This window comes from Salvelinus fontinalis, chromosome 27, assembly GCF_029448725.1.
Source record: "Salvelinus fontinalis isolate EN_2023a chromosome 27, ASM2944872v1, whole genome shotgun sequence".
NCBI lineage: Eukaryota > Metazoa > Chordata > Actinopteri > Salmoniformes > Salmonidae > Salvelinus > Salvelinus fontinalis.
In genome coordinates this window covers 3188978-3209835 of record NC_074691.1, presented here as the reverse complement: position 1 = coordinate 3209835, position 20858 = coordinate 3188978, and the positions used below count along the sequence as shown (strand labels likewise).

The following is a 20858-nucleotide window of genomic DNA, read 5'->3' as shown; positions in this document are numbered from 1 at the left end:
ACCCTGGTGCTAGAGGGGGTACGCAGCTGACCCTGGTGCTAGAGGGGGTAAACAGCTGACCCTGGTGCTAGAGGGGGTACGCAGCTGACCCTGGTGCTAGAGGGGGTACGCAGCTGACCCTGGTGCTAGAGGGGGTACGCAGCTGACCCTGGTGCTAGAGGGGGTACGCAGCTGACCCTGGTGCTAGAGGGGGTACGCAGCTGACCCTGGTGCTAGAGGGGGTACGCAGCTGACCCTGGTGCTAGAGGGGGTACACAGCTGACCCTGGTGCAAGAGGGGGTACGCAGCTGACCCTGGTGCTAGAGGGGGTACGCAGCTGACCCTGGTGCTAGAGGGGGTACACAGCTGACCCTGGTGCTAGAGGGGGTACGCAGCTGACCCTGGTGCTAGAGGGGTACGCAGCTGAAGGTTGAATGTTTGAAGGGGTACAGGACTATAAAAAGTTTGGGAACCACTGCCCTAGTGCAACACTGGTGCTACAGCGGAAAAGCAACAACAGATCATGGTGTTAGTGGCATCTCTCACTCTCTCTCACACACACACCTCCTCACACACACGCACATGTAGAGCAGACCTGTGTGTGAGATAATAAGATGTGTGTGTTACTATCTGGGACCAGAGATATAGTGGGAGAAGGGAGGAGGGGGGGAAGAGGAGGAGCAGGGGAGTTCAGGTTCAGGAGGGAAGAGAGGGCAGCGGAGTTCAAATGGCTCAGAGATGTGGGTTTGGATAGATGGATCATGGTGTTTTTAACATCAGAGATGTGGGTTGGATTGGATGGATCATGGTGTTTTTAACATCAGAGATGTGGGTTTGATTGGATGGATCATGGTGTTTTTAACATCAGAGATGTGGGTTGGATTGGATGGATCATGGTGTTTTTAACATCAGAGATGTGGGTTGGATTGGATGGATCATGGTGTTTTTAACATCAGAGATGTGGGTTTGATTGGATGGATCATGGTGTTTTTAACATCAGAGATGTGGGTTTGGATAGATGGATCATGGTGTTTTTAACATCAGAGATGTGGGTTTTAATGGATGGATCATGGTGTTTTTAACATCAGAGATGTGGGTTGGATTGGATGGATCATGGTGTTTTTAACATCAGAGATGTGGGTTTGATTGGATGGATCATGGTGTTTTTAACATCAGAGATGTGGGTTTGATTGGATGGATCATGGTGTTTTTAACATCAGAGATGTGGGTTTGATTGGATGGATCATGGTGTTTTTAACATCAGAGATGTGGGTTGGATTGGATGGATCATGGTGTTTTTAACATCAGAGATGTGGGTTTGATTCCCACAAGTGATACATTGCTTTCTATACAAGAATCTGCTAAATGACCAGATGATTAAGTTAGGAGAAGAGAGGAGAGGAGAGGTGGAGGAGGAGAGAGGAGGAGTAAAGAGGTACAGAGACTAGTGTAGGCACAGTAAATCTAATCTGATGGTTATTTACCACTAGAGAGGAATAACACACAACACAGAACAGTCACTGGGGAAGCAACATAAATACTCTACCTTACAGAGAAGAGGAGAGGAGAGAGAGGAGAGAGAGGAGAGAGAGGAGAGAGAGGGAGAGAGGGAGAGAGGGAGAGAGAGAGAGAGAGAGAGAGAGAGAGAGAGAGAGAGAGAGAGAGAGAGAGAGAGAGAGAGAGAGATATAATGGAAGTTAGAGGGGGAAGTAAGAGACACACACATGCTCTCACACACATGCTCACACACGCACACACACACACACACACACACACACACACACACACACACACACACACACACACACACACACACACACACACACACACACACACACACACACACACACACACACACACACACACACACACACACACACACACACACACACACACACACACACACACACTCCCATTACCATCCCAATGTCAAGGCTATATGTGTGCGTATATGACGCAGAGTGACAGGTGAAGTGGGTGACAGCTGTGCGATCCCTCAGAGTAGACATGTTCCATCACAGCACAGCCCTCCAAGATGGCCGCCCCTGAGGGGAAGTCAGGGCCTTCTGAGCAGGGTGTGAAAATGATCTATTGGTCCGACAGGCGACATGTAGGAGTGCCAGGTATTTAAAAAGCATAGTTATTCTCAGCTAGATAGACATTAGGCCCAGTGTTTTGGGAGATCCCTGCCTGGTGTTAACAGTAGAGTTGGTAAGGCAAGAGGGGGTGGCACTCTGGTGTAGGGTCAGAGGTCAAAGCTAGCAGGAACATATTAGAACACAGTCTCACCATGTGTGAATGGGAGAGAGACTAAGCACAGGCGATTGAATAAAGAATGATGAATGCTACATTGAATGTTTCAGAACGCCATATACTGTAGAATGTTGCAAGTTATAAAAACATAATCTATAAAGAATGATAGGCTATGCTCTAATTCTACACTGTAGAATGCTATGAAACACTGAACATAAAATGCTACTGGATGCTATAAGAGTATATCATGGTGAATACAGAACACTACATACTGTAGAATGGTATACAGAATGATATATAGAAACTGAGGAAAACAATGTGGAATTGAAAATACTATGGAACATGTATACAATTAAGAACGTTGAATAGAATGAGCTGTTAATGAGAACATAATCAACTGCTAGGTTTACACTTGATAACTCATTATACATAAATATTTCAGAACTTGGTAGCACACACACACACACGCCCACACACACATGCACGCGCACGCACATGCACACAAACATACACTCACATACAAACACACACATACAAAAACACACACACACACACACACACACACACACACACACACACACACACACACACACACACACACACACACACACACACACACACACACACACACACACACACACACACACACACATACATACATACATACGTTGTCCTTCGGTTACTCTCCCCTCCATTCTACTCCCTTGCTATTTTTCATCTCTATTTTGGGAGGGAATTAGAGCAGCTGGAAATTCTGAAAATATTGCAGGAATGTATAGTAGACACACACAGATTGAGTTTCCACACATACATGTGTTGCATACATCAACCCATACACACACCCATAATAATAGTAAATACTTGCATACCACGGGAAATATAGCCACCTATTGTCACAACTGCCTATTCTGACTAAATTAGCTATGTAGAGAATGACAGACAGACAGACAGACAGACAGACAGACAGACAGACAGACAGACAGACAGACAGCGAGGGAGTGAGAGGGAGGACAGAGAAAAGGCATACCTTCAAACAGGAGAGATAGTTGCAACATTGTGTCTGCCGCTTTCATACCACTCACAAACAGCTGAAATACACACCCCGAAGTCTGTTTGTTCTTTAGCCTGGTAGCCAGTCTGTTTGTTCTTAGCCTGGTACCCAGTCTGTTTGTTCTCTTTGCAGGTAGCCAGTCTGTTTGTTCTCTAGCCTGGTAGCCAGTCTGTTTGTTCTCTTGCCAGGTAGCCATTCTGTTTGTTCTATAGCCTGGTAGCCAGTCTGTTTGTTCTCTTGCCAGGTAGCCATTCTGTTTGTTCTATAGCCTGGTAGCCAGTCTGTTTGTTCTCTTTGCAGGTAGCCAGTCTGTTTGTTCTCTAGCCTGGTAGCCAGTCTGTTTGTTCTCTTTGCAGGTAGCCAGTCTGTTTAAGCTCCCTAGTCGTTGCCATGCCAGACATGAAAACACAATGTAATAGTTTCTCCTGCACTCAAACCCTGTTAGGATCAATACTCATCCATCAACTAACACTTGGGTTTGTCACACTGATGACACACACGCACACACAAACACACACAGATGCCCGCACACACACATGCATGCTCGCACACACATGCTCAATGCCGTCCGCTCCGATAAATATTCACAAGATGCTTCGTTACTACAAATCCCTATACTGTTTATGAAATTAGAATTTACTTCTTAAACAAAAGCATCTGACACACAATGGCGTCCATGCTGATCCATGTCTGTTCAAGTTGTGACACCCAATGGTGTCTGATTCATAGAAGAAAAGACCTGTCTGGAGCTGGGATAAGAACCTAAATCAGCCTTTTCATTATCGCTTCTCCTTTTCTCTCTACAGCCTTTTATTTATCTCTCTCTTCCTCCATCCTCACTGCCAATCACACTCCCCCGGTTTACCACTGGAAGAACAGAGGAGCAGAGAGATGGGTGGGAGCATGAAGAGGGGAGACAGCTTCCTTCAGGCTATTAAAAAGAGGAGAAAGAAAGAGATTCAAACCAAGAATATCAAGAAGAAAGAGGAAAGCAAGAAAGCGAGACAGGAGTCTTCGGGGAGAAAGAGGAAGAGACAGTGAGAGGGAGGGAGAAAGAGTGAGAGAGAGGTAGCATGGAGAGAGAGAGAGAGAGAGAGGTAGCATGGAGAGAGAGAGGGGGGGTAGAGAGAGAAGTAGCAGAAAAAGAAAGAGAGAGAGGGGTAGAGAGAGAGGTAGCATGGAGAGAGAGAGACGGGGGGGGTAGAGAGAGAAGTAGCAGAAAAAGAAAGAGAGAGAGGGGTAGAGAGAGAGGTAGCATGGAGAGAGAGAGAGAGAGGTAGCAGGGAGAGAGAGAGGGGGGGGGGGAGAGGTATCAGGGAGAGAGAGGGAGAGAGAGTCATGCTCAACATGAGCTCCTGATATATTTAAAAAAAAAATTGTTTTCAGAATGAGATGAAACACTCTAATCGAAAAAGAATTCCAGATAAGAAGTGATGAACAACAACTCTATTGATTCAGATTAGAAAAAAAGTAACTTTGCGCCTCAAGTTAAGAAGTTGTGAGTCTAGTTAGCTAGCTACACAACAAAGACCTAGCCAGCAGACTAACAAGCTAGCTAGAAGAAACGAGCTAGAACAAACCTAGCAAGGGCAGTTAATACTTAATACAACTACGTCAAACGACCAAACTGAGTGAGTAAACCAAAAAGGAGCACGGACTAACTTTAAACATATCTTCACTATTTTTGCTGGTTTTTGAACTAAAGCAGACGAACAAATCGGTTGCCATGGCAACGGGGCAGCAGCGCAGCAGAGCGCACAGCACCATGTCCCCACTCTCCCTCAGCGCAGAATCCATTCTCTACCCTAAAGAGGCCAAAAATGACACAAAGAGGAAAGCTTTTAAACAGAAACTACTAATGGAAAAGCCAGAAACCCTTTTTGCAGACCTCTACAAAAAAGGTGACGTGAGTAATCTCATCTTCCTCACTGACCAGCCAAATGCATGGCGCTCAGCAGTGTGCTCTCACTACCCATCCATAAAGAAAGAGGGAATCTGTAATGGGTGGAAGCTGAAAATCAAAGAGACAGACGACCCTGACAGCACCATGATAACAATCAACCTCTACAAGACTGGGACTGTCATGGTGCAAGGTAACATCAGGCTGTTTGAAACAGACTTTCACACCATTAAGGAGAGAGCGGAGATAGAGAAGGACACCACCTGTGACATGCCCTCGCACAAGACAAACTCCACCAGCACCACCCTCACCTCTACTCTTCCCACCCAAAAAAGCACATCCAGCACCTCTCTTCCCACCATAGTGGAGGACACGCCACAGGAGGAGAGCGACCCCCTCAGTGCAGAGCAGGCTCAGGCCCTCCTCACCACCATGGCTGCCATGAGGGATGAGCACCAAACTGGAGGGGGAGGTGGTCCTGCTCAGGGAGAGCGTGAGCAAACAGCAACCAGACAACCACACCTTAGAGGAGCTCCTAACCAAGGTGAGGACAGAGCAGGACAGCAGCCTTGCAACACAGCTAAAAGAGGTTCAGCAAGAGAGAGACGGACTCAGGAGAGAGCTGGCTGATCTAACACAGGAGGTGAGAGAGCTCCAAAAAGACAGGCAGAGCAGCAATAAGGAGCTGACCACACTAAGAGAGGAGCTGCAGGAGAGAAAGAGAGCAGAGGACAGGCTGCAGGAGCAGATAGATCACCACCCTATGACCTGCCCTCACACAGCAGAGGAGCCTAGCTCAACCAGCCAGACTTCCCCAGCCCTGCCTGCTGCACCCCTCCTCCCCAACCCACAGAACAGCCTCCCACTGACAGCGGCACCGACACAGACCAGCCACACCCCAGCTACAACACCCACCAGCCCCCCCTCTGCCCCCCCCCCCAGTCCAGAAGAAACACTGGCTGACATCGTCCTGTTAATGGACTCAAATGGGAAGTATGTTCAGGAGAAGAAACTTTTCCCCTTCACTACGGGGAGTGAATTAGAAGGCCTCCGCAATCTTCCCCAACTCAAGAATCATAGTGTCAACCCTTCTACAGAGGAGGGACTTCCACCCTGCCACAATCCAAAGAATAAACGCCAGCCTTTCCCGGGACTGTGCCCTGCGACCCAATGTACACCTGGCCCACCATCCCACCCTCGATCTGGACTGTCTCTATGACCATGTTCACCTGTACAGGGAGACAGTCCCCATCCTTGCCAAGACTCTCAAGGACGTCACTTTAAACCGCAGCCCGACCTCTCCACCCAGGAACAGCGGAGCAATCTCCACCCCGCCGAGATCACCGAGACAACACCCCGGACCAGCACCCTGGACCCCCCAGCCACGACCACAGCACCACCAACCTCAATGCCCACCACAGCCAGCGCAGCACAGACCACCCCAGCCCAGGTTCAGAGCCACCCAGATGAGGCCTACCACCCCCCTCCTCCCCACCGCAGACCCACACTTGGAGGAGCCACAGCTCAGCAGGCAGAGCTACGCACAGGCTGTGAGAGGAGCAACTGGCCCAGCCCCCACCAACCAAATGAGTGACATTAAACAAATGCTGAGTCTACTATGCTCACATGTGATAGGCCGAGGGTCATGGTAAGATGAGCACAATAACTCCACCATCCTCACACTACATCCACCCAAGTGGCATGACACAAATTCTATCTTAAATGATAAACAAATCACATTTGCAGAATAAGTGTTTACTTTAATTGAAAAATCCTATTTTAATAGTTCTTGTTGGATTGTGAGTGTTTGTCTCATTTTGAAGGTAAAGAGAAAAAAAAGTTATGAAGTCTTTTTACGTTGCATGTTGGAATTTACAAGGATTGAAGTCCTCTGCTTTTGGGCTAAAGAGCAGAAACCCAGACTTCCTGAAAGAAACTGATGATGTTGATATTGTAGTACTACAGGAAACATGGTGCAGAGGGGATGTTTCCACTGGCTGTCCACTAGGTTATAGGGAGATAATCCTACCATCCACTAAATTAAAAGGAATCAAACAGGGCAGAGACTCAGGGGGAATGCTATCTTGACAGATAAAAACGTCTTCCTCTGTGCCACATACATTCCCCCCTCAGAATCACCCTACTTCAACGAAGAGAGTTTCGCCATTCTAGAGGGGGAGATTAGTCACTTTCAGGCCCAAGGCAACGTACTGGTCTGTGGAGACCTGAATGCTAGAACAGCAGAAGAACTAGACACTTTTTATTTATTTATTTATTTTACCGTTATTTTACCAGGTAAGTTGACTGAGAACACGTTCTCATTTGCAGCAACGACCTGGGGAATAGTTACAGGGGAGAGAGGGGGATGAATGAGCCAATTGTAAACTGGGGATTATTAGGTGACCATGATGGTTTGAGGGTCAGATTGGGAATTTAGCCAGGACACCGGGGTTAACACCCCTACTCTTACGATAAGTGCCATGGGATCTTTAATGACCTCAGAGAGTCAGGACACCCGTTTAACGTCCCATCCGAAAGACGGCACCCTACACAGGGCAGTGTCCCCAATCACTGCCCTGGGGCATTGGGATATTTTTTTAGACCAGAGGAAATAGTGCCTCCTACTGGCCCTCCAACACCACTTCCAGCAGCATCTGGTCTCCCATCCAGGGACTGACCAGGACCAACCCTGCTTAGCTTCAGAAGCAAGCCAGCAGTGGTATGCAGGGTGGTATGCTGCTGGCACTATTAACAGTCATGGGGATAAACACCTACCAGGAAGCAACAACCTTTCCCTCCCCACATACCCCCACAGAAACAACTATGACAAAGTGAAAAACAAAAACAGAGCACAGCTCGTGAAGCTCTGTCGAACACTGGGTCTGTACATAGTCAATGGCAGGCTGAGAGGAGACTCTTTTGGTAGGTACACCTACAGCTCATCCCTTGGCAGCAGCACTGTAGACTACTTCCTCACCGACCTAAACCCAGAGTCTCTCAGAGCCTTCACAGTCAGCCCACTAACACCTCTCTCAGACCACAGTAAAATCACAGTGTATCTGAAAAGAGCAGAACCCAACCATGAAGCATCACAGCCCAATAAATTACATGGTACTAAACAGGCCTATAGATGGAGTGCAAACAGTACAGACATCTGCCAAAAAGCAATTAGTAGCCAAAAAATACAATCTCTCCTGGACAACTTTTTAGCCTTAACATTCTCCTTCAGTAATGAAGGTGTAAATTTGGCCGTTAGGAACATAAACTTTATATTTGACAAATTAGCCTCCTTGGCTAATTTAAAGAAGCATAAGAGCAAACCAAAAATAACAGATAATGAAAAATGGTTTGATAATAATTGCAAAAATCAAAGAAAGTCATTGAGAAATATATCTAATCAAAAACACAGAGAACCAGACAACAAAAATATACACCTTCAATATGGGGAAACACTGAAGCAATACAAACACACCCTAAGAACAAAAAAGGAACAGCACATTAGAAATCAGCTGGATGGAATTGAGGAATCCATAGAATCAAACCACTTCTGGGAGAATTGGAATAAATTAAACAAACCTCATCATGAGGAATTGGCTGTCCAAAATGGGGATATGTGGAGAAATCACTTTGCAAACCTCTACAGCAATATAACAAAGAGCCCAGAACAAAAAGATATACAAGAAAAATTACAAATCCTTGAATTAGCAGTCAAAGACTATCAGAATCCTGTGGATACCCCAATTACAGAAGAAGAATTATTGGAAAAACTGCACTCTCCAACCCAAAAAGGCAGATGGTGTGGTGCTGATGGTATTTTAAATGAAATGATCAAATATACAGACCACAAATTCAAATTGGCTATACTCAAACTCTTCGACATTATCCTCACTGCAGGTATTTTCCCCGATATTTGGAACCAGGGATGGATCACACCAATCTATAAAAATGGAGACAAATTTGACCCAAATAATTACAGAGGAATTTGCGTTAACAGCAACTTGGGGAAAATTCTCTGCAGTATTATAAACAGCAGACTACATAATTTCCTTGACGAACACAACGTCCTGAGCAGAAGCCAGGTTGGATTTCTAAAAAATGATCGTACAACAGACCACATTGACACCCTCCACACTCTAATTGATAAACAAGTTAACCAAAACAAAGGCAAAATCTACTCGTGTTTTGTAGATTTCAAGAAAGCATTTGATTCAATTTGGCACGAAGGTCTTTTTTTATAAACTAATAGAAAGTGATATTGGAAGGAAAACATGTGATTTTATTAAATCAATGTACACTAAAAACAAATGTGCGGTTAAAATTGGCAACAAGCAAACAGACTTCTTCTCTCAGGGACTGGGACTGAAACAGGGCTGCCCAATAAGTCCAACACTATTTAACATCTACATTAAAGAATTGGCAAAAACATTAGAAGAAACAGCAGCACCTGGTATCACCCTACACAACACTGAAATCAAGTGTCTGCTGTACGCAGATGACCTGGTGCTGCTGTCTCCCACTAAAGAGGGGTTACAGCAGCACCTAGATCGTCTTCACAGGTTCTGTCAGACCTGGGCTCTGACCATTAACCTAAAAAACAACAAATATAATGATATTCCAAAAAAGGTCCGGAAATAAGGATGACAAATCTAAATTCTATTTGGACACAGTTCTATTAGAACACACCACAAACTACACATATCTAGGACTAAATATCAGCAACACAGGTAGCTTTCACATGGCTGTGAATGAGCTGAGAGACAAAGCAAGAAGAGCATTCTATGCCATTAAAAGGAACATCAAAATCGAAATTCCAATTAGAATCTGTCTCAAAATGTTTCAATCAGTTATAGAACCAATTGCTCTATATGGCATTGAAGTATGTGGTCCACTCTCTAATAATGAATTCACCAATTGGGACAAACATCCAATCGAAATACTGCATGCAGCTTTGCAAGACTGTATTGCAAGTGCAAAGAAAAACTCAAAATAACGCATGTAGGGCAGAATTGGGCCAATACCCCCTCATTCGAATAGAAAAAAGAGCCATCAAATTTTACAACCATCTAAAAACAAGTGACCCCAAAACATTCCATCACACAGCTCTACAATGTCAAGAGATGAAACAAGAGAAGAGTCCCCTCAGCCAGCTGGTTCTGAGGCTCAGTTCACCAACCCAAACCAACCCCAGGACAGCCCTCAGAAACTCTGGCCCAACAAAATCATCACAAAACAAAAAGAAAAATATATCACCTATTGGAAAGACACCACAAAAAATCAAAGTAACTTCAATGCTATTTGGCTCTAAACAGACAGTACATGGTGGCAGACTATCTGACCACTGTGACTGATAGAAAACTGAGGACAACATTGACTAGGTACAGACTCAGTGAGCACAGTCTGGCTATAGAGACCGGTCGTCACAGACAAACCTGGCTGCCCAGAGAGGACAGGCTGTGCTCACTCTGCTCCAGGGGAGAGGTAGAGACAGAGCTGCATTTCCTATTACACTGTGACAAATATTCAGACCTAAGAGAATATTTCTTTCCCAAAATTATAATTCAATACAAAGAATTTGAAACTATAAAAGATGTAGAAAAAATCAAATATTTTTGGGGTAAAAAGCCAAAATGTGCAGTTTCGGCAGCCAAATATGTGTCCTCCTGCCACAACCTGAGGGACAGCCAGTGAAAAGTGGAAAGTAATGTCGATAATATTTCCCATCTTGTTTTGTCTTTCATACCAGGTCATGTGTCTTCCCAGTCATGTTGAGACTGGTCTACTACTGTTGCTTTACTGTATTGTTGTTCTGATTAATATTGTTGTTTTAGTTGTTGTTAATGGTAATCCCATGTCCACTACTACTATTATTATTGCTGTTGGTCCCACCATTTATTTATATATAAATATATATATATTTTGTATATATATACATATATATTTTTTTTTTCTCTCGTCAATAAAGTCAATTGAATTGAATTGAGAGAGGGGTAGAGAGAGAGGGAGAGAGAGATGTAGCATGGAGAGAGAGAGAGGTAGAGAGAGAGAGGTAGCATGGAAAGAGGGGGGGGTAGAGAGAGAGAGGGGGGGGAGAGAGAGAGGTAGCAGGTAGAGAGGGGGAGAGAGAGAGGTAGCAGGGAGAGAGAAAGAGTGAGAGGTAGAGAGAGAGAAAGATAGAAAGGGAGAGGTAGAGAGAGAGAGGTAGAAAGAGAGAAAGATAGAAAGGGAGAGGTAGAGAGAGAGAGGGAGAGGTAGAAAGATAGAAAGGGAGAGGTAGAGAGAGAGAGGTAGCAGAGGGAAAAGGAGGAAAGTATCAGGAGGTGAATATGTGCGCTGAGGGAAAGATTTCCCCTGAGATTATGACGCACAACACACACAAAATATCAGACACAAGTCAACACATACAGACACTGACATCACCAAACTGATATCCAGAAACTATCCAGGAATATGACTACTGACTACTGTAGCCATCAACTGACCCCTCGGAACAAATACCCCACACACCCCTCTGCCCCATCCTTCATCTTTGCTATGCTAGGAAGGAAGGAAGGAAGGAAGGAAGGAAGGAAGGACAGAATATGTAGTGTTGGAACATGGCCAGTGCTTGCAAAAGAACAACATGCTCCAGGTCCCCCACAGGGCCATGCACACACACACACACACTCACACACACACGGTACCAAATGAAATCTAAACGCACAAACAAACACAGCCAGAGGCCAGTGCAGCTAGGCTTATTACACTCACCATTACCCAGACAGATGAGATATCAGTAACCTCTCACTGCTGCTACTTCTACTACTGCTGCTTCTACTGCTGCTACTTCTACTGCTGCTACTTCAACTTCTGCTACTTCAACTTCTGCTACTTCTACTTCTGCCTCTACTTCTACAACTGCTGCTACTTCTACTACTTCTGCGACTGCTGCTACCTCTGCTACTTCTACTACTGTTGCTACTACTGCTACTTCTACTACTGCTGCTGCTACTACTGCTGCCACTACTCCTACTTCTACTGCTGCAACTGCTACTGCTGCTACCTCTACTACTGCTACTTCTACTACTGCTGCTACTGCTGCTACTTCTACTGCTGCTGCTGCTACTTCTACTGCTGCAACTTCTACTGCTGCTACTTCTACTACTGCTACTTCGACTACTTCTGCCTCTACTGCTACTTCTACTACTGCTCCTGCTGCTACTTCTACTGCTGCTGCTGCTACTACTGCTACTGCTACTGCTACTACTGCCTCACACTGACCCAAACACACTACCCATACCCAACAGCTAAGCTACCTACTGCCTCCCTGCCCAGGAGTCACTAACCCACCAATCACTGACCCCAACACTTGCCCCGCCCACTACCCTACCAAATACTGACCCTAACACTACGACCGCCCACTACCCCACCAATCACACAGCCCCCAAAGCCAACCATTTATCCCATCAAGTTCAGCAGGTACAAATGAGAAAACATTCTGAAATGGAAAACAGAAATTATCATTCTAATTGGACAAGTTATTGGACAACCGTTTTTAAGCCTACAGCACCATGACAGTGGACACACCCATTATTAAGCACACCCATTGGGACAGATGAACCCCTCCCCTTCGGCTCACCTTGTTGTAAACGCCCCAGGACAGCTCTGTCTCGATCACCATGACGACGATGCCAAACATTCCGAAGATGAGTGCGTAGTCGCTCAGCCTCTTCCTCTTTTCGAACAGCGCCCTCCGGTGGCCCAGTTTATAACCAATGTTCTGGTTCTTACGTTTAGAACTAGAAGCCTTGGAGCAGCTCCCCCTTGGCCCTACAGCCCCAACACCTCCTACACCTCCCTGCCTGCTGCCCCCTACCCTCCCTCCTGTGCCCCCTGCACTGCTTAAACCTCCCCTACTCCCCGCCAAGGCATGGTTCTGATGGTATATTGACATCTGATTGGAGGATGAGTCAGTGATATCATAACCCCTCGCGTACGGCGAGTCCTCTTTTGATGAGATCACTATCTCTGGAGGATTCTGGGTTGGTTGATTGGAGGATGGCAAGGAAGTGGGTGGAGCCTCTCTGTCCCGTTCCCGCCCTCCAATCGCAGTTGTGCCGGTAACAGGTGCTGCCCCGCCCTCTTTGGTGTCGCTGCCGCTGTCTGACTCGATGAGGTTGCGTCTGGAGGCGCTGAGGCGACTGAGAGGTTTCATCACGCCGCCTGTGTATTTACAGGAGCTCATGGCGATCTCCGTGAAAGGGTTGCTGTCTCTCCGATGGACCAGAGGGCTGGCCTGGCGGTGCTTACATCCCCTCTCTCTATCCCTGTCCCTCTCTCTATCCCTGTCCCTCTCTCTCTCCATGGAAGGGGAGTGTGAGGAGTAGAAGAGGGCGTTGTAGACTGGGGAGTTGTCTCCACTCAGGCTGTGCTGGGAACCCAGGCACGAGGACATAGGGGTGCTGGTGGGGTGAAGGGCATTGGGGAGGGGGGGCAGGGGTTGACCCCCCACTGAGGACAGAGGCAGTTTGGGGAGGGAGGCCTTGGGCATGTTAGGTGTGGTGGGGGACCCATTCAGCCGGTCCAGGCTGGATCCCCCCCTGTGGTTGGAGTGGTGTGATCCCGGGTAGTTGCCGGTCATGGAGGAGTGGGAGATTCCACTCAGAGGGAGGGAGAACCGCGGGTCCTCGTCCTCACTGCCTCCCAGGAGAGTCAAGCTCAGAGAGGGAGGGGGCTCCATGGTGGGGGCCGGAGGGCGACAGGCCACTCTCTACCTAACGGGGAGACAGAGGAAGGAAAAGGAGAGAGAAAAATGGAAAGAGAAGTACAGAAGAAACATTAGAATTAGAAGAGAGATGGGGTTTAATTATGAAACTATGGAGAGAGGAAGGAAGAGAGAGAGAGATGGAGGAAGGGAGGCGTGGAAGAGAGGGAGCACATGATGGATGAGAAGTTGAAATTAGTAGAGAACTGATCAGCTTCGGAGAGAATATTGACTTCCCTATTGCACTGAGTCAACTGTCCCTGTCATCCTCACATCTCCCCCTCCATTTCGCTCTCTTTCTCCCACCTTCCACCAATCTCTGTCATACTAATGTAATCTGTTCTACATTCAGATAGGATAGACTATAGCAAATTATCTGGACATGACCAAAGGCAAATCCGATCATTAATGTTTCACAAATGATTATTTTCAAAGTATTTACTTTATTGAGCGCACAGTTGAATACTGGTCCCCTAGAATGCATGCTTCCATCAAATCTGTGTTTATATGTATGCTATAGCTTACATGGCAAGGATCTTTCAATTCACTTTTATTCATTCTTAAACTACCTTCCTAAAATCTCACAGATTATCTCACACCCAAACACCATGCATGCTTTGTCTTTCTCTCCCCAACCTCTCTCTCTCTTCCTCCTCCTACCTTCTCTTCCCCTTCTCTGTCCCCCGGTCAGTCGTGTTGAATCACTGGCTGGATGAAAATAGACCCCCACACCTTTTCTTTTTCATGTTGTCACGGCCATTCCATCCTCTTTTGCTTCCCTTCTTCTATGTGCTAGACCAGCGACAGGTCCTCACAGGAAACAGAGCGCCTTGATTTCTCCCAATTCACTGGTTCCCTTCCTTCTCTCTGTGCTGGGTGATTCCTTCCCTCAATTCGCCGTTGTAAAATCAATCAGTCTTTATCTCCGTCAGTCCAGGGATCAATGAATTGATATCACCCATATCGATTATTTCAAATGTCCTTAAAATGAAATAACTGAATAATCTTTCATGATTATATTATGAACCTACTGTTGATATGAAAATCTCCGTCAGCATTCTCACCATATAAAATAACTGAATCGCTAGACTACCCGACATCTACATACAAACATGCTATGCTAAACGGAGAAAGGTAGCCTATAAATGACAAATATGATTTACTATGTAACTCCTCACTCACTCATTCTATCGCTCACACTGTCTCTCCGAATACGTCTCTCTCAACTTCACTCTCTCTCGCTTGCTCTCGCTCTCTGCCTCCCCTCCCTGTAATTCTCATTGGACAGTCACTGGGTAATTATGAAGACAAGAAAAACTACAAATACATTTTTATCAAGCCATCCAGACGTTCTTTCCCGTCGAACCCCCATAATAACAACGCGAATATAAATTATATTACACTATTATGGATCATGATCATATAGGCTAATATTACTACTAGCTTATGTAATGCAACTGTTACATTTGCTCACAGTTCTCCGGGAAACTGTAATATAGCCGACATCCTCTCTGACAGCGTGCGGAATTCATTCGTTCTTGTGAGTAGCCTACACACAACTTTGTATTTATTATTATTATAGCTCGTGAGCATGGGTGAACAGTTTTTTTTAAATACAAAAATAAGTCTTATTTTCTAATATTTTATTTAACTTTTTATTTTTTACAATAAACAAAAACATACACAGACAAAAACAATAGACAAGTCTTGACGGGCAGAATTTTTTGACGGGCAGAATTAGACAGCTACAGGTGAAAACCAATAGGCTTTTCGACCTTTAAGCTAATGTCAACAAACGCTGTTAAATTAAGATCGGCCTAATTGAATGCTGGAAAACGGGTCATTGCTCGACAACAATTCATTGTTCGCTAGTAAACAAAGACAACAAAGAGAGCTCAATAGTCAAGAGAGTGGGAGATATAGAGGGGCGCGCCTCTGCTAAGTGGCCGGCGGATGAGGCCGCCTCCGGTAAGTTTCCTGCGGTCTCTGATTGTGGTCACTTAGGACAACTGGAGTCTACCTTCTCGTGGGGTAAATTGTCCGTGGTCAGTGCGATATAAGACATCGCAATCAGGATGAGGGAAATGAAGGTGCTGAGTTTGCAGAGCGACACAGGAGACTTAGAGACGCGTAATAGTAGACCTGTTCCCAATCAGAGTTTGACCGAGGAGCGGCTGTTAGCCCACCTATCTGATAGCCAGTGGTGGAAAAAAGTACCCAATTGTCATACTTGAGGTAAAGTAAAGAAACCTTCATAGAAAATGACTCGAGTAAAAGTCACACAGTAAAAAGCTACTTGAGTAAAAGTCTAAAAGTATTCGGTTTTAAATATACTTAAGTAGTATCAAAGTAAATGTAATTGCTAAAATATACAAAAATTAAAAGTACAAATAATTTCAAATTCTTTATATTACGCAAACCAGGCAGCACTATTTTTTATTTTTTATTTACTGATAGCCAGCAGCACACTCCAACACTCAGACATAATTTACAAATGAAGAATTTGTGTTTAGTGAGTCTGCCAGATCAGAGGCAGTAGGGATGACCAGGGATGTTCTCTTGATAAGTGCATAAATTGGACCATTTTCCTGTCCTGCTAAGCATTCAAAATGTAATAAGTACTTTTGGGTGTCAGGGTAAATGAATGGAGTAAAAAGTACATTATTCTCTTCGGGAATGTAGTAAAGTAAAAGTACAAAATATAATTAGTAAAGTACAGATGCCCAAAAAAACTACTTAAGTAGCTATAGTATTTTTATTCAATACTTTACACCACTGCTGATAGCCTACATCAAGAGTCATAATAAACCTAAATAGGCCTATAGTGCATGATTCTTATGATAGGGCTATAGCCTCCTAGCCTATCATCAGATTGCAGGTCCATTTATATGAAAAAACAATAAGCGCTAATATAAATGTTACTAGATTGAGCCATGCTTATAGGCTGATAGGATAGTATAGCCATGGTGTTACAGCCTAGTTTTCCCTTCACATAGGCTACCTCAACCAGCCTTAGGAGTTTTGATGTCATAGCATATTATCTAAGTAATTCTCTTATTTTCAACCATGAGCCTATGATTATGCACAGTGTAGGGCTACACACACTCTCATGTGTTTTCCATATTGTGCTTTTTCTTAATAGAATATTAAGCCTATGCGCTCTAACCGGATGAGGGAGTAACGTGCGCGTGGAATTGTGTTGTGTAGGAGAAGATTATGAAATGTGACAGCACCTTTTCTCACTGTAGCCTAATAATCTTCTTTGCGATTAGGGAATATTGCAGATAATAAAGCGCATCATGTCGTCGGGGGTACGATTCCAACGGATTACTAAACTATTACGGCACCTGCCATATGTCAACTCTCCTTCCCTGTATCACAACCAGTGCCTCATCGCCGACCGACCATAGTCATTGTAATGGAGACGATGGGGGCAAAACTTCCAGACCTTAACAGTGAACTGAACAGTCATGATAATATTAAATGGCAGTTTGTAGACGGGCAGAGAGGTATGGAGAAAGAGAGGAGATGTCACTGAATTTACAGCTTGAGAAAGAGAGAGAGAGAGAGGGGGGAGAGAGAGAGAGAGAGAGAGAGAGATAGAGGAGAGGGGAAGAGGAGGGAAAGTGCAGGAGTGTGGAGCGAGGATGCTCTGGGGTCGGGGCGACAGGTCACCGCTGGAGAGTGGCGGGTCCAGCGATCGCGCGACCAAAATACAAGCCTCGGGGAAAGGTTGAGGGTCACGGGGAGAGAGAGGCATCCTAGGAAGAAGACAGTGACGTCAAGGGACGCTGCTGTCCATACAACTTTACCAGACAGAGAGAGAGAGACAAACTAGACGGAGACAATCAGTGGTCAGAGGGAGAGGGCAGGCCCAGAAGGAGAGGGCTGGCCCAGAAGGAGAGGGCTGGCCCAGAGAGAGGAGGGGAGAGGTGAGTGATCAAGAGAGAAATTGGGAAAGACAGAAAGATGGAGGGGGATACCTATGCCCCCCATAAAGGTTAGGGGTCTGCAAGAAAGATGGCGAGATTGGTGTAAAGACCTTGAGAAAAAGTGATTTGGGTGCTTTGTATTGGAAAGGTTAGGCCACACCTCTGAAGCATATGTCAGACATGGTGTGAAACAGATGTGACAGAGGAATAATACAACACATAGAGCAATAATGGTTGGAAAGGCAGTTGCTATGCCAACCCCACAGTATACAGATTCATTCTCCCCCTTCTCTGTCTATAAAAGCGTGTACAAAGCAACACAGCGTTGTTGTGTTCTAAGGACAGCAAATTACATACAGATTTAGCTACGAAACAGAGAAAGGGGGAGATTGACAGACAAAAGGGAGAGATCAGCCCATCCATGGATCCGATCAGCCATAAAACACACACACACATTCGTTCACTTTCCCTCTGTCTCTTTCATTCCTCCAATCTCTCCATCTCTCGTAGTCCCCTCAACCTTTAGAAGCGTGATGAGAGGCACAAGTACCCCCCAAATACACACAAGCACAGTGTTGTTTGTGCAAGGCCCGTTCCTTCCTTCCTTCTAACCTTGTCACAGGCCTTAACAACTAACCCTGAATGATCATGTTCCAGCACCTTTGACTAAGTCGTCATGACGAACAAACAGTGTCACTGAGCAGATGGCCACAGATCAAATGTGAACTGATGAGCAAGTGAAGTATAGGACCTCCTCAATAAAGCACTAGACAGGGCCTCAGTCCATCAGACAGTCAGTAATAGCTGAGCTACACAGCTTCCATCATATCCTAATGGTTGTGATTGCATTAGTGGCCTAAGAGCTGTGTGGGCTCACCCAGGGCTTCATACTAATCACTGTATGCAGATGGATCCAGCCACAGCCACAGCCACAGCCCAGCATTCTGCTCTCGATCTGATAGCCTAATCAAGTAGAACAGAGAGAGAGAGAGGGGAGACGGAGGAGAGAACAGAGACAGTGAAATGATAGAGAACATATAAAGAGAGGGAGAGAGAAATAGAGGTAGGGAAAATATAGTGAAGGATGAGAGTGGGAGCAGGAGAGAATGGAGGGATAGAGCTCTCCGTAATGTGTTCCTGCTCCCATCTAAGTGGAGGGATAGAGCTCTCCGTAATGTGTTCCTGCTCCCATCTAAGTGGAGGGATAGAGCTCTCCGTAATGTGTTCCTGCTCCCATCTAAGTGGAGGGATAGAGCTCTCCGTAATGTGTTCCTGCTCCCATCTAAGTGGAGGGATAGAGCTCTCCGTAATGTGTTCCTGCTCCCATCTAAGTGGAGGGATAGAGCTCTCCGTAATGTGTTCCTGCTCCCATCTAAGTGGAGGGATAGAGCTCTCCGTAATGTGTTCCTGCTCCCATCTAAGTGGAGGGATAGAGCTCTCCGTAATGTGTTCCTGCTCCCATCTAAGCGGAGGGATAGAGCTCTCCGTAATGTGTTCCTGCTCCCATCTAAGTGGAGGGCCAGCAGCGCAGAACATCTCGCCTTTTAATGAAAGGACACTACATATAACACACACACACACACACACAAAAGGCCCTTCCATTCTCATACTGCGTTTTGAGCTAGGTGTCATAGTGTCAGTGAACAGGGAGACACAGTCACAGCTATTTGACAGTATGTCAGTAGTGAATATAGTCCAATTCCCAATGATTTAGTGAATAGTAGTCAAGTTACAAAGGGTTTTGTATGCTGATAATGGGATTAATTGATACAGTGGCTATGCCAGTCATAGAAGTCTTCTCTATTGCCAAACTATGTCAACAGACTCATGCACCAGTTTGAGTATCTAATTCTTTAATATTCCAGGTTTTTGATCATAAAGCAACACTGATTATTTCTCCCAAAGCAGCTGAATATATTTTGTATGTCCAGTTTATTCTTGCATAGTCCCATGGGATGTTGGCTATCAACAACAAGGCAATTCCTATGACTAATTGGGAATGGGACGCAAGCGTAGGATTGATCACCCTGTCGCTGGCCGCCTTTGGGGAGGGTGTATAGTGTGAAAGGCCGAAACACCCTAGGAACCAAAGGTACACTACTGACGATGCGCTCCCCAAATTTCACCAGTCTCACTGTTCATGAACTCTTGGAAGTGCTTGCACAAAGGATAGTAACATCTCATCCTGTGTTCTTGGAATCATTTGCTACTTGCTGACGCAAGCCCACTAATGCAGCTATGATGCAGCCTCACCATGTGCTGCCTGTGTTTGCAGTTTTTATTGTCACGTGGACAAGGACAGTGAAATGGCAATCAGTGTAGATGAAGGGGAGGAGACAGGTTAAAGAAGGATTTTTAAGCCTTGAGACAATTGAGACAGCGATTGTGTATGTGTGTCATTCAGAGGGCAAGACAAAAGATTTAAGTGCCTTTGAACGGGGTATGGAAGTAGGTGTCAGGCGCACCAACCAGTTTGTGTCAAGAACTGCAACGCTGCTGGGTTTTTCACGCTTACCAGTTTCCCGTATCAAGAATCGCCCACCACCTAAAGGACATCCAGCCAACTTGACACAACTGTGGGAAGCATTGGAGTCAACATGGGCCAGCATCCCTGTGGAACGCTTTTGACACCTTGTAGAGTCCATGCCCCGACGAATTGAGGTTGTTCTGAGGGCCAAAGGGCATTCCTAATGTTTGGTGTACTCCCTGTAGAAGTGTGAGTGTGTGAGAGAGTGAATATAAGAGGGTGTGTAGGTGTGTGTATGCTGGGGAGGATCAACGTTTGAAGTTGAGGTGCCATTGCCATGAGCTGTTGGGGATGTCACATCAGAAGAGTCAGTGTATCTGTCACTAATGCTACTTGGAAGTGTTTGAGGAGTTCAGAGGCTAACCAGTATTCTGCAGTGTCAGCGTGAGACAGGAGGAGAGTGTGTGAGCATACACGGGGGTGGAGTGTGTGTGAGCGTACACGGGGGTGGAGAGTGTGTGTGAGCATACACAGGG

At 45.6% G+C, this 20858-nt stretch overlaps 1 protein-coding gene across 5 annotated transcripts in view; it reads right to left on the bottom strand.

The window, feature by feature from the left end:
- LOC129824875 (small conductance calcium-activated potassium channel protein 3-like) overlaps positions 1 to 19077 on the bottom strand; it is a 58592-nt gene extending 39515 nt beyond the window's left edge. For 2 of the 5 annotated variants that reach the window (XM_055884410.1, XM_055884414.1), the window contains exons 1-2: positions 14584 to 19077; positions 12799 to 13933 (exon numbers count right to left, since the gene is read on the bottom strand). In XM_055884410.1, the coding sequence (XP_055740385.1) occupies positions 12799 to 13899 (1101 nt within the window). In that variant the 5' untranslated portion in view covers positions 13900 to 13933; positions 14584 to 19077. Of the gene's footprint in view, positions 1 to 12798; positions 14034 to 14583 lie in introns of all 5 variants that reach the window. The other 3 variants (XM_055884411.1, XM_055884413.1, XM_055884412.1) reach the window with 3 other exon arrangements.
- Between the last annotated feature and the right edge of the window lie 1781 nt (positions 19078 to 20858).